This window comes from Cottoperca gobio, chromosome 9 (assembly GCF_900634415.1).
Source record: "Cottoperca gobio chromosome 9, fCotGob3.1, whole genome shotgun sequence".
Taxonomy (NCBI): Eukaryota; Metazoa; Chordata; class Actinopteri; order Perciformes; family Bovichtidae; genus Cottoperca; species Cottoperca gobio.
Window position 1 is genome coordinate 19,732,732 of NC_041363.1, and position 13,647 is coordinate 19,746,378.

Sequence of the window (13,647 nt, forward strand, 5' to 3'; positions counted from 1 at the left end):
GCCGTCACACATGAATAACACTTTTATACGAGCTCATTCTTTCCTTTTTTTGTGGGTACTTTGGAACCCAAAATTGTGCACATAATCGCAGTAAATAACACCCTCAGGGGTGTTGTTGTCGTAATCAAACAACGCTGAACCACCCAAATCATCTCATTGTCGTGGCTTTACAGTCATATTGCTCCGTGTTACGTCGTGTGCATGCACGATGGCCTGGTAAAGTAAAGTAAATGTATTAATCTGTTTTAAACAGGTTCCAACCCGTGTGAGCACGCAGGGAAGTGTATAAACACCAAGGGTTCATTCCAGTGTAAGTGCCAGCGGGGATACGTGGGGCCGCGCTGCGAGCTGGACATCAACGAGTGCATGTCCAACCCGTGCTTGAATGAGGCCACCTGCCTGGACCAAATAGGAGACTTTCACTGTATCTGCATGCCAGGTAAGACATTTTCAGAGAGTTACTACAGAAAGTACTGATACTTGGATATTGGACTATGTCTTGGAGTGACATTTAGTTATTTTTACCCTCAAATAAAGTCAAATTTGACTTCATATTTAACAGTTACAGTGAATTAAGGCTTACAAACAAGTCACATGTGAATTATTATATAACAAATTTAAAATAATTATGGCCATTTCTCACTATGATATTCTCCAGAAAATAATTGCAGTCCTACTTCTATTTATAAAGCCTCTGTGTATAATTTAAATCTATTACAGCAATATATATATAACAGCAGTGTGAAAGTGCCGCTCTGTGTGTCTCTGTCTAACCGATCCATCTCCCTCCTGGTCCTCCCTTGCTAATTGGCCAGGTTACGAGGGGGAGTTCTGCGAGATCGATACGGACGAGTGCGCCAACAGCCCCTGCCTGAACAACGGCAAGTGTATCGACAAGATCAACGCCTTCCACTGCCAGTGCCCCACAGGTGAGGCTGCCGTACTGCTACATAGGAGGGGGAGGGAGGGAGGGCAGGAGGAGAGGAGGAAGCGTGGGGCCAGGGGGCACAGAGGTCGATCTCTCTACCTTACTCTCTCTCTCTTTCAGTCAAACACAAACACACACACACACACACACACACACACAAACACCTTTCTGGACGGGCACTAATCCCAGCCCTGAGGCAGGCTTACGCAGTCGCGGGTAGCCCAGAACGAACACAGCAGTCGAGGAGGAGAGGGAGAAAAGAAAATCTATAGGGAAAGGCTTGGGGAAGTTTGAACTTTTGAAACAAGTTTCTTATAACTTTTACAAAGTCTGATGAGTGAGCAGAAACTTGTGGATCTAAACTTTTGATTGTGGCTGGGAGACAAGGGACAGCTAATAATAGCAGGCAGAGCCGGTACTATAAAATTACATTTTCTGTGTTGGGATGGCAAATGAGGTCGCGGTTTGGTCTATTTTGAGGGAAGCTAGTTGTGTTTCTTCAGCTTATTTGACCATAAATGCCATTAGAGGTACACTATTTGGACAAGAGGTATATATGTTTTGTTCAGGGGTGAAGGAATGCAACTATTGAGTCTTGGATAGAGAGAAGAGAAGAAAGCATAGGAACGCTCTTCAAACTCCTCAAATGTGTTTTTTTGCATTCTTTCATTGGGATCATTGAGGTGGAAGTGATTTTTTTTCTTTCTTCGTTCTTTCTTTTCCTGGAGGAAAATAGAGAAGCTCTGAGTCGGGTGGATCAAAGACGGCCTGGGTGGAGTGAGGCAGGATTCCTCCTGTTGAGAGGAAAAGGAAAGGAAGAAGGAAAGAAAGAAAGAAAGAAAGAGAGTGAGAGACACCCCAACAAGGAAGCTTTAGAATTGATAGATGGGGTACAAGAGTGAACACAAGAGCTTAACGCCTAAGAAAACTCTGTGTGACAGTGAGAGAGGGTTTATGTGAGGAAGCAGCACAAAGTAGTGGTGGTGGTGAAAGTGTTGTTTTGGGAGAGTAGATGGAGGGGTGGGGGGTGTTGAGACGCACAGACCGTTATGCTGAAGCAGGAAGGGAGGGGTATAGAAGGCAAAGGGGGTCTTAACCGCCCTGCTTGAGATGTAAATTTGTCCCCGTTGCGAGCCAGGCCCGAGGCGAGGGTCCCCTCTTATTATTTCTGTACATGGAATAGCCATGGAAACCCCACTGAGAGCCATTGAAATGTCTGATTCCAACAGTCTGGGGATAAATCCCTCTTTGGCGGCTGGGATGCATGGTGTGTGTGTGTGAGTGTGTGTGTGTGCGTGCGTGTGTGTGTGTGTGTGTGTGCATGCTTACATTTCTGCTTCAGCTTTTGTGAGAAGAAATTCTTTCATAGTGCACTGTAACGTGAAGAAACGTAACTTTTGCATCACATCTTGGCAAAGAAAACACCACGTTTGTGCCGCTGTGGCTTCTTTCCCACTGCTGGAAACTGGCAGCATAGCTCACAGAAGAGACTGGTGTTGTTTTCCTCTCTCGGTCTGCAAACAGCTGGTCTTCCACTTTTTAATGATCAAAGTTTCTTCTGTAAGATATTGACTGTTTGTTTATTCTCGGGTGAGTAGTTTATGTGTGTTTAGCGTTTAATTTCTAGGGCTGTGCCAAAACATTTGTTGTCTCAGGCTGCATACTTCACAGTGAGATATAGTGTACGTCAAATAAAAGCGCACAGAATAATAACAAAAACGTTACTGACAAAAATTCATTGTTTGATACCACTTCCTAATAAGTCTCCTTTAATAAAATGTTTATAGGTTGTAACTAATGTACTCATGTAAACATATGTAGATACAACTCTTCATTTAGAGAATATCAAGAAAGAGAGGGTGAATAAAATCCTGTGAAATTGAAAATCTGGTTTCATAATAATCTTTCTAATGGCTTTAATATAGCTTATTTTATAGACTCCTGTTTCGAAACCAGTCTCCCCTTATCTTATAACTGATCTGTAAAGCATTAGTGCCTTGTTGTTGTTGTTGTTGTAGAAAGTGGTGCCAAGTTATTATTTTGAGCAACTGTTTCTGAGCCTCAGATCTTTTCTAACCACAGTTTGTATGCACATACTGTATGTGTGTAACTGAAAACGCACATGTATGCACGTCTCCTCTGTGTCTACGTTGCAGTCCTCATGAATGGTTCTAGCAAAGTCCACTGGGAGAAATCAGCTCTCCGGCAGCCACACAAATATTTCCTCACCGGATTAGCTGCAACTCAGTCTGTCTTTTTAGCTTAAACCACCTGCGTGTCTCTGCTGTGGGGGGGAGGAGGAGGAGGGGAAGTAGAACTTTATCTCTTCATCAGACAACATCCTACAACTCCTTGGACTGTACCATCAGGTGACAGAGGGGAGATGAGAAGAACATATTTGAGATAAGAATAACTCCAGGAAAAATAAAAGAGAAAACCTGCTGGTTGATTTTGAATGACAAGGAGTTTGAATAGTGGAGGGTCAAAGGTCAAGCGGGTTCTTTTTGAGTTGAGAGTTGAGGGGAGGGGGGGTGCAGAAGGGGTGAAAGCAAGACGCGAGAATGTGCATTGTGATGGAAAAGTTTTTGGGGACAAAGGAGGCAACGGGCTCAGTTTGGCGTTGCGTTGAGCAGACAGGCCCTCCTTTGTCTCTCAACTCTTGGTCAGGAGGCCTCGCAACTTTCATTCTTCCCTCATTTCTTTCCCTCCCTCCCTCCTTCCCCCTGCTTTGAACAAATCGGTGCCCCCCCACTCTCCCATCTCCTTTTTGGAGTCGTGCTGAAAAGAAGTGAAAGAGAAAATAGAGTTTGTAGTGTTGCGTAGTTGTTAACATGCAGATTTCTGATTTGTTGAGAGCTCTTATATCATGGGCTCAGGATTATGAGAGATTTGAAATGGTGAGAACACAGTAGCGCCCCCCCCCCCCCCACACACACACATACACACACACACACACACACACACACACACACACACACACACACACACACAGTCCTTCATGCTCACATGCACACAGTAACACCCCCTTGTTGTTTTTCCAGGCTTCACTGGGAACCTTTGCCAGATAGACATTGACGAGTGTGCCAGCACGCCGTGCAAAAATGGCGCCAAGTGCACTGACGGACCCAACAAGTACACCTGCGAGTGCACTGAAGGTATACAAGTTCGAACAATAGCTGAATTTAGAGAAGTAGAAACTTTTAAGGCCCTCCCAAATAGGAAATGAAAGTTTGGAATTGTAGAAATGAAACAAATCAGTGAAATATACCTTAAGAAAAGAACAAGAAACATGCTAAAGGTAATAAAAATGAGTACAACAGCAGAAAAAAACAACCTCTTTTTCCAGGTTACTCTGGGAGACACTGTGAGACAGACATCAACGAGTGTTTCTCGGACCCGTGCCACTACGGCAACTGCATCGACGGCCTGGCTTCCTTCAGCTGCCACTGCAACCCTGGATACACCGGCCGACTCTGTGAGACCAACATCGACGAGTGTCTGAGCCAGCCGTGCAGGAACGGAGGCACCTGCCAGGACCGAGAGAATGCCTACATCTGCAGCTGCCTCAAGGGCACCACAGGTAACAACCACACACATACAAATAGAAATGCAAACTTTACTTTTATTTGAAATTTAAGGATACTAACAGCAGTTTTCTGACAGGAATCAACTGTGAAATCAACATTGATGACTGCAAGAGCAATCCCTGCGACTATGGGACCTGCATCGACAAGATCAATGGATACGAGTGCGCCTGTGAACCCGGCTACACGGGTAAGCCACTTCTACATGGACAGTTGGTCATTATTGCCTCTTGGCTGTTATCTAGTGGAGGATTCAGCTCAACCTCTTTGCCATTTTCTCGCTGCAAAAGTTCAAATGAAAGATTAGGAACTTGTTCATTGTATTGTTAGGCAACTTGTATTGCAACTTTGCACAAAAGGTGCTGTATAAATAAATACAATTTAAGTTTAAGTTTATGTTTGGAATTGTGAGAGTAGAACTATGCAAACTTAGCTTAGCTGAGCCAAGTTAGCTATTTTGTCACTTTCTTCTAAGATACAAAACATTCTCCTCAAAACTCTCTGAGCAAGTCTCCGCGCAGAAACGCGTAAGCGTATGTCTATTGTAATGTAAGCCAATTAACACGGGAAATATTAGTATTTTGTCCTCCTTGAGTTTGACATTTTGACCCTCTGACATAAAAAAAAACCTAAAAAACGGTAACCTTGCTAGTGTGGTGGAAGTGACTCTCTCTCTACCTATTGAATCATGGCAAACCTTCAGTTTGTAGAAAGGCTCTCTGCGACTGCAAAGTTAACTTAAGACAGGTTAAACGTGGCGGCTGTGCAGGTGCAGGATTTAACGTATGGACGCAGGAGTGAGTTGTCTTGATGGGGAGGGTGACAGATGGCGAGCGAGTGAGCACGCTCCTCTGAGGCTCGACCGGTGTCACTTTCCAACTCCACCCTGTCCCCAACCTGCTGCTGTTCAGACACAGCAAGCTGCCCTCCCATACAAAGAGAGGACACACACAGACACACAAACTCTGGCACACACAGTCACCTGGGATTTGAGCGGGAGAAAAGATTCCCTGAAAGATTCCTGAAAGTTGAGCTTTTAAAAGCTTGGAAGCCGGTCCGTTCTTTAAAGCTAAATGGGCTGCCTTTATGTTATGGGTGGCACCAGGCTGAATGGCGTCAACGCTTCAAGTGGCCGACAAAGGGGGACTTAAAACCCCTCATGTTTCTGGAAATTGATACATTCACTGCACTGAGATATAGACTTCATTGTCTAGTGGCTTTGTGTGTTGCTGTGTGAGTTGGCGTTGTGAATTTAAAATAGTACTTCACATAAATGTGCAAAATGGTCGTGTTGACAAGTGTTGCAAAAGTTATTTAGTTAGTTTTTTCAAAGCCCATCATTTTACTGTCTGTACACCAAACGTTTATTCACTTGCCGACAGCTCTTTGAGAAGATCAATGCCACTTTCATATCTGTCCCTTAGATATGAGGCTACAGCTAGGAGACGTTAGCTTAGCTTAGCATAAAGACTGGAGACAATAAAAACATGCTTTTTATAGGGGGTTATGTGCGGGAGTATTTATTGGCTGGTAGCAATGAAACCGTGCCCTGTTGTTTTTCTTGTTTTAATGGATTAAACAAACAAGATTCAATGATTTTATCAGTGAGCTTTAGCTGCTGGTAGGTGTTTTATTTATTGTTTACCTTTGGACAAAGCCAGGCTATCTGTTTCCATCTGTTTTTAGTCTTTATGCAAATCTACTTTATATATTTTTTATATTTATATCTAGGTTCTTTATGCACAATAAATGTTATTGATTTATCGGACAATATATGGACATGATCTCAATCATTTTTGACTAGATGGTCCACTGGGACTGAGCTTTTAAACGGAGAAAACAAAATAAATGACAATTGTGTTTGTAGTACATACGTCTTTGTTCACATAAGAGTGTCACCAACATTTTAGCCAACATGATGCCAGAATAAACAGCGTTTACAATTACCAAGGCTTATAGTGGTAGAGGTTCTACCACTATAAGCCTTGATAATTGTGCAACACATTTTTGTTATCAGTCTATTTTTTGTTGTGTTTTATGTTATTTATGTTTTTTTAGGCTATTTTAATATTTTTTTCACATTCTAATTCCATTGTCTGAATATTCTCAATAAGTAAAAGTTCTTTGTTTGCATTATATATATCATTATATAAGTGGCATAAAATGGTCTTAAAAACAATATCGTCTATAGCAATTATTTCTTGGACAATATATCGTCCAACAGAATTTTGTGGCAGGCCTACTCTTGGCAAGAAAGCTAATCAGCGTATTTCACTAAAATAACTATTCCTTTAAAACTCTCCCAGAACATTAAGCAAAGTATCCTTTCCTTGCTTTTAGGTACCATGTGTAACATCAACATCGACGAGTGTGCCATCAACCCCTGCCACAATGGCGGCACCTGTATCGACGGCATCAACAGCTTCACCTGCGTGTGTCCAGAAGGTTACCATGACACCACCTGCTTCTCCCAGGTCAACGAGTGCCTCAGCAACCCCTGCATCCACGGTCACTGTGAGGACAAGATCAATGGGTGAGTGTACAAAGTGGTCCATTACACTTCAAAACATATTTTAATGACTGAACGTATCTACATAGTTTTTATCGCTGAGATTTTCCCACGTTCTCTTCCCGTCAGCTATAAATGCCTGTGTGATTCTGGCTGGAGCGGTAAAAACTGTGACATCAACAACAATGAGTGTGAATCCAACCCATGTATGAATGGAGGCACCTGCAAGGACATGACCAGCGGATACGTTTGCAACTGTCGCATGGGCTTCACCGGTCAGTATTTGTGTGGAAAAGTGTGTGTTTTTGCTTTATAGTGTGTGTGTGTCATCCAAACCACTTGACTGTTTGACCTTTTAATTTAAACTGAAGTGCGAGTAACATATTGTCCGCTCTACCCGCAGGCCCGAACTGCCAGACCAACATCAACGAATGTGCCTCCAACCCCTGCCTCAACCAGGGGACGTGCATTGACGACGTCGCAGGGTACAAGTGCAACTGCATCCTGCCTTACACGGGTATGAAAATATTATTGAAAATATTTGATACGCCCATGTGTTGGGCTGGTGTTCTGGCATTTCCTTGCTCGGGGGGCAGTTTCCATAGCCTGTGTGCTTTAAGTTATTGGGCAAAGAGGAAAAATGTGCAGCGGATAAAATAACTGTTGAGGAAAGTTCAACATCAAGACTTCCTCAGGCCTCAAAGACACCAAACCTCTGACTCACTCTGCTCCTCTGTGATACACAAGCCTCCCTGATAAGAGGGGCTGGAAAATATTTTCACATCATCTCGCTTATTATGTGACAAAACAGATAATGATGAGAAGGCTAAGGGCAGATTTTCTCGTATTTGTCGAGTCGTTTTTTTGGAAAAATCAACAGGACTTAATAAAAGGTCTTTTGCTTGTGCCGGGGTGGGAACGGGGGTGCTTGACACATTTCCTGTTTGCCTGCTTCCTGTCTCACAGAACAGAAAATGGCTTCACAATGGCCGGAAACTGGAGCCGGCTTCCTGTACGAGCCGTGTGTTATGGAAACAGATAGGGAAATGTCTCCGCAGGCCTCTAACACTGACAGAACCTGGCTAAAATCTTCTGATAGCACTGATTGAAAGATGATTCTGTGTCCATTTGGGTTGGGTTATCTCCAAGTTCACGACTCCTACATGATACCACGCAGTGAAAGTTAATGTTAAACATATTACAAATGTGATTTATTTTAATTAAAGGTGTGTTTTTTCTTTTGTTTGTGTGTTACAGGAGAGAACTGTGAAACATTGATGGCCCCCTGTAGCTCCAAACCCTGCAAGCATGGGGGAGTGTGTCAGGAGTCGGAGGACTATCAGAGCTTCTCCTGCGTCTGTCCTGAAGGATGGCAAGGTAAACAATGATGTCTGCATACCGGCGTGTCCTACAGCAACGATAGATTGTACAGTTTCCAACAAAGAAAAGCCCATTTTAGTGCAGAACTCCAGTTTCTGGATGGCACATTGTTTTCCAGTACTGACTTGCAAAAATACATGAAAAACATATTGAATGGGTCTAGAGCTGAGTTTTGGTGTGTGACACACCCTTTTCTCCTTTTTGGATACTTTCACATTTTTCTAGCACCTGACTGAGTTATACTGCTGTGCAAAGGATTTATACTTTTCTCGTGTGTATTTATCAAAAAATAAAATCACATTTATGTATCAAATACACAACCATACTGTACACATTATTCTTCCTTGTGCTTCAGAAAGCAATGACAAAAAAAAGAAATAGAATATAGAATAAAATGTTTTACAAAAGAAACAATAATGTATAAATATACATATATAGTATATGGATAGTTTGTTTACATATGTTCTTATTCTCCCTCCTGTTGTCTTTACCTTATCCTCTGTTGTGGAAGTTTTCCTGCTTTACTCTGGAGAGATGTATATAAAGTCAAATAAATGGTGATAGAGACAGAGTTGTCTCCACTTATTTATTTGAGGCCTCAAAGACACAAGTCATACAGAACACAGTGTCTTCTGTAGGAGAGTGCGAAGAGACAGAAAACACAGATTTTATACACACTTGGTCCCTTAACTCTAGTGACTGAGTGATAAACACAGCATGGGACAGGGGACAAACTGCTGATGATCTATAGAACAATAAAACAGTCAATAGGTGATCAGCACATCTGTTATTTACTGTAAACAAGCAATACATTAAAGACGATCTCTCTGTTAGATTAGTTCCTTTTGATGCTTGTAAGGTCATTCCCTCCAATCTGAAGAACCCAGTCCTGGGAAACTCAATCCTTTTATCTTTGGGTATATATGCATTGACATTTGCTTCTTGGCGCAACATAGTATCCTGACTTTGTTTCTTTTATAACAGTTATGTAAACACTAAAGCAAATGGCACACTCAAGATTCTTCCTCAGAGAGTTAATCAGTATGTAAATAATGATGAGAGAACCGTCTGTGTCCTGTCTTACAATGCCTCCCCCATTACATTACATTCCTCTCTTTTGATCATACTTGATCATCAAGAATAATAATAAAATGATAGATAGGCAAACATAGGACATCAATACATACTGGCACCTTGCAGTCTTTAAGTAAGTACATCATAAATGTGTCATGGAAATCTAGCTGGGTTTTATGGCTACGCAGCATAGGCCCAATAGTTGTATCCCTAACACTTAGGTGTGTGTGGTGTGTGTGTGTGGTGTGGTGCTGGTGGTAGTTTGGCACACTACTTGTCGTCGTCTGTTTCTTTGTTCTCTTCCCGATGAGTTGTTACGCCTTTGCAGTGGCTTGCATGGACCCAAGTGGCTCTTTCTGCAACCTTTATTGCCGTCTGGGTGACGAGGGGGATGAGGTATGGACCCTGCCAACGACTGGTGTTCCAGCTCTTTCTGCGGAAATCCTTGATCAACACCGTGTCTCCGGGCTGGAGGCTGTGCAGGGGTCCGTCTGCAGGTGTTGGTAGGGCTGCTACAACCTGGCGGCGGATATCTGCTAAATTGGATGAGAGGTTAATACAATAGCTCAACATAGCATCCTCACACAGAGTCATGGAGGGGAGTGGCATCCCTGGCGCTGTCAATCCAATCTGAAGAGGAGCACCAAACAATATCTCAAATGGGCTCAGTTGACTTCTGGTTCTTTTCCTCATTCTCATGTACATCAGCACTATTGGCAGAGCTTGTGTCCAGGACATCTTTGTGTCAGCGCAACATTTAGCTAGTTTATTTTTGATTGCGCCATTTTCTCTTTCAACAGCGCCTCCACTTTGAGGGTGATAGGAGCAGTGTTTCCTAATGTCCATGCCAAGGTATTCACCAATTTGGGCTATTGCTTCGTTTGCAAAGTGTGAGCCGTTATCGCTTGAAACTTTCTTTGGCAGACCCCATCTTGGGATAATCTCTCTTAGTAGTATTTTTGCTACTGCCCCTGCTGTTTGTGCTTTTACAGGAAATGCTTCAACCCATTTTGACCACATGTCTACTACAACAAGGCAGTGTTTCTTTCCTTCTGATGGAGAAAGTTCTATAAAATCAAGCATGATATGCTCAAATGGACCACCGGGGAGTGGGTGTGCACCTGTCCCTTGAACTTTTACCAGAATTTTGAGTTATGCAAATTAAACATGCTTCACAATGTCTTTGAGCCACAACTGTGAAACCCCTTGTGTACCAGTGTGTATTAATAGCACTTACCATCCCCCCTTTTGACACATGTTCTAACCCATGTGTCAATTTAGCAAAGTGGGGAAAGAAATGGCGAGGTAAACAGGGATTGGAGTTAGGACCAATCCACATTTTAACATAGGGGTCAAAATGAGCTCCAGCCGTGATCCAGGATGAGCGTTCAGCTTGTGGGGCCAGTGTTTGCATAGCCGTAAGGGAGGACATGTTATCAATGTAGGAGGGAACTGGAATGGAGGGACATGTGTAAGTGGTTTTAGCAGGGGAGCATGCTGCAGTCTTTGCTGCAGAGTCAGCAGATGCATTACCCCGAGATACAGGGTCAGTGTCAGTGTAGAAACCAACACGTGGTTGAGGACATGTTTACCGTCATATCTGAGGAAAGATCTACACTTCCAAATAGCGCCAAAATCATGGACAACCCCAAAAGCATACCTAGAATCTGTGTAAATATTTACGGATTTCCCTTTAGCCAGAATGCATGCTTCAGTTAGGGCCACAAGCTCAGCTGCCTGTGCTGAGAGGTGACATGGGAGAGGGCCAGAACAGAGTACAGCAGAGTCTGAAACAACAGAAACCAACACGATTAGAACCATCTGGGTCACGAGATGCGGACCCATCAACATACAGAACAAGATCAGGATTGGTCAAAGGCATGTCTTTAAGGTCAGGTCGTGGTGTGCACACAATGAGTAATTCGGCGTGTGAGAGACACCGCATGAGGCACCAAAAGAGTCAACAGCGCATACCCAACAATGTCTCGTGAGGAAGTGAGTGCTTTCTCAGCAGCAGCCACAGCACAACAACATTTAGGGAGGCCTGCAGCCACAGCATCTAATTTGGAGGAGAAATAGGCAACAGGCCTCTGTTTTCCCCCATGATCTTGCAACAATACAGAAGTCATACAGCCATCACGTTCATCAACCGCTTGGGTGAAAGGTTTAGTAGGATCAGGCAGCCCCAGCGTAGGAGGGGATTGAAGGGCTAGCTTCATGTTTAAAAATGCAGCATCAGCATCAAGTGTCCATTGTAACCGATCAGCAGGTTTTAACCCAGATACGTGAGTGATTTGTCTGAGTGGTTGTTCAAGCGGAGAATACTTAGGGATGAATGATCTGCAGTATGAACACATACCTAAAAATGACATCATCTGTCTCTTAGTGACAGGTTTTGGTAATGCAGCCAATGATGCAATACGCTTGCCAGAGAGAGCTTTACCATCCCCTGAAATGATGTGGCCCAGAAAAATGACAGACTTCTGTATATACTGAAGTTTAGACAGGCTAGCTTTATGACCCTCAGCAGCCAAATGTTTTAGCAGGGCAATAGTATCAGTTTGACATTGGGCTTTGGTTGGTGAGCAGATCATAATGTCATCAACATATTGAATAAGGGCCATTCCCTTAGACATCTGTAAAGAAGACAGACTAGAACATAATGTCATATTATAGACTGTGGGTGATTCACAATACCCTTGACACAGACGTGTGAATGTGCAGGGCTTACCATCAAACTCAAATGCAAACCAAAATTGGCTGTCCTTATGAACAGGGACACTGAAAAAAGCATTAGAGAGGTCAACAACAGTGAAGTAGATTGCGGAAGCGGGAACCTGAGAGAGAATGATGTAAGGGTTGGGCACAAGCGGAGCGTGTGCATGTACGGCCTCATTTACAGCACGTAAATCCTGTACAAATCTCCATTCATCAGGTGGTTTGTCTCGAATCTTTTTCACAGGAAACACAGGTGTTCGCACTGGAGAGTCTTTGCATGGAATAATAATGCCTTGCTGTAACAGAGAGATGAACACAGGTCTAATTCCGTCAATAGCTTCGCGTTTAAGTGGATACTGAGGTTGATTGGGGCGATACGATGATTTGGGAGTGATAATCACAGGATCAGCAGAGCGAATTAAACCTACGTCATATTTGTGAGCTGCCCATAATGTTCTTGGAACATCCGACAAAGCCAGTGGGAGATCAGAAACATGTGCAAAGTATGTACCTTGTGTAGGAGGCACTCCTGGAGTGTCTTCAGAGTCAATGCATATTACAGAGCGGAGTGTGTGTGCTGTACAGTGGATGTCATTTTTATAGACTGTCTTTAAAGGGAGAGTACATAATAAATTATGTGTGTGTGGGTTGCCAGTCATCAGCTGACTCCCAATCTTTAACGAGAGGGCCCAAATCTTTTGTCTGCAGGAGCTTTAGCTAGTGAGACATGTGGCACCGCCCCTGACACTTGATACAGTGCTGATTGGCGGGGTGTGAGAGAAACAGAAATGGCGCTGCGCAGCGAGCTCCAATACATAGTCTTCAACATTATCTCATCATTAATGTCATCCATAAGAAAATCCTGCTGAAAATATTGAGATGCACCTCCTTCAGCCACACGAACAGTACAATGCAAATGATCATTAGGCATGAATACAGCATGGGAAAGAACCCGCTGATGGGCCAAATGTATCAGTATTTCTGATACAGGAAATTTTAGGAGCCAAAAATACACACATAATGTATCAGGTTGCCATAATGCAGTGTTGAGCATTATGGGAGATGAACGTCTGACTTCCAGACCTTCATCGGTGGAGATGAGGTTGAGACCAAACTGTAATATCAAATCTCTTCCCATCAAATTTATGGGACAGACTGATGATAATAGTAAACTGTGTTTAACAGATGAGGGAAAAGGGGTGGCTGTTATCACCTATATCTGTGCATTTTACTGCCATGGAGAATCTTTCTTTAACAGTAACACCCGCAGCTTCAATAGAATGGATGTATCTGCCACTCAACTTGCAGTCAGGCAGATCACTAATTTTAACAACAGAGTGAGTGGCACCTGAATCAACCAAAAATACAATCTTTTTGCCTAGGATGTTCAAAGACAGAGTGGGGAACTTCTCATACGAATTCTTAGCATTGTATTTTACATATGTGCCCACTGG

General features: G+C 43.1%; 1 protein-coding gene across 1 annotated transcript in view; it reads left to right on the forward strand.

Moving 5' to 3' along the window:
• The window catches only part of notch1b (notch receptor 1b), a 48,801-nt gene that overhangs the window by 17,118 nt on the left and 18,036 nt on the right, over positions 1–13,647 (forward strand). The window contains 9 exon segments of the mRNA XM_029439045.1: positions 254–439; positions 816–929; positions 3,970–4,083; positions 4,275–4,508; positions 4,592–4,702; positions 6,853–7,045; positions 7,151–7,296; positions 7,425–7,538; positions 8,279–8,398. Of these exon segments, the coding sequence (XP_029294905.1) occupies positions 254–439; positions 816–929; positions 3,970–4,083; positions 4,275–4,508; positions 4,592–4,702; positions 6,853–7,045; positions 7,151–7,296; positions 7,425–7,538; positions 8,279–8,398 (1,332 nt within the window).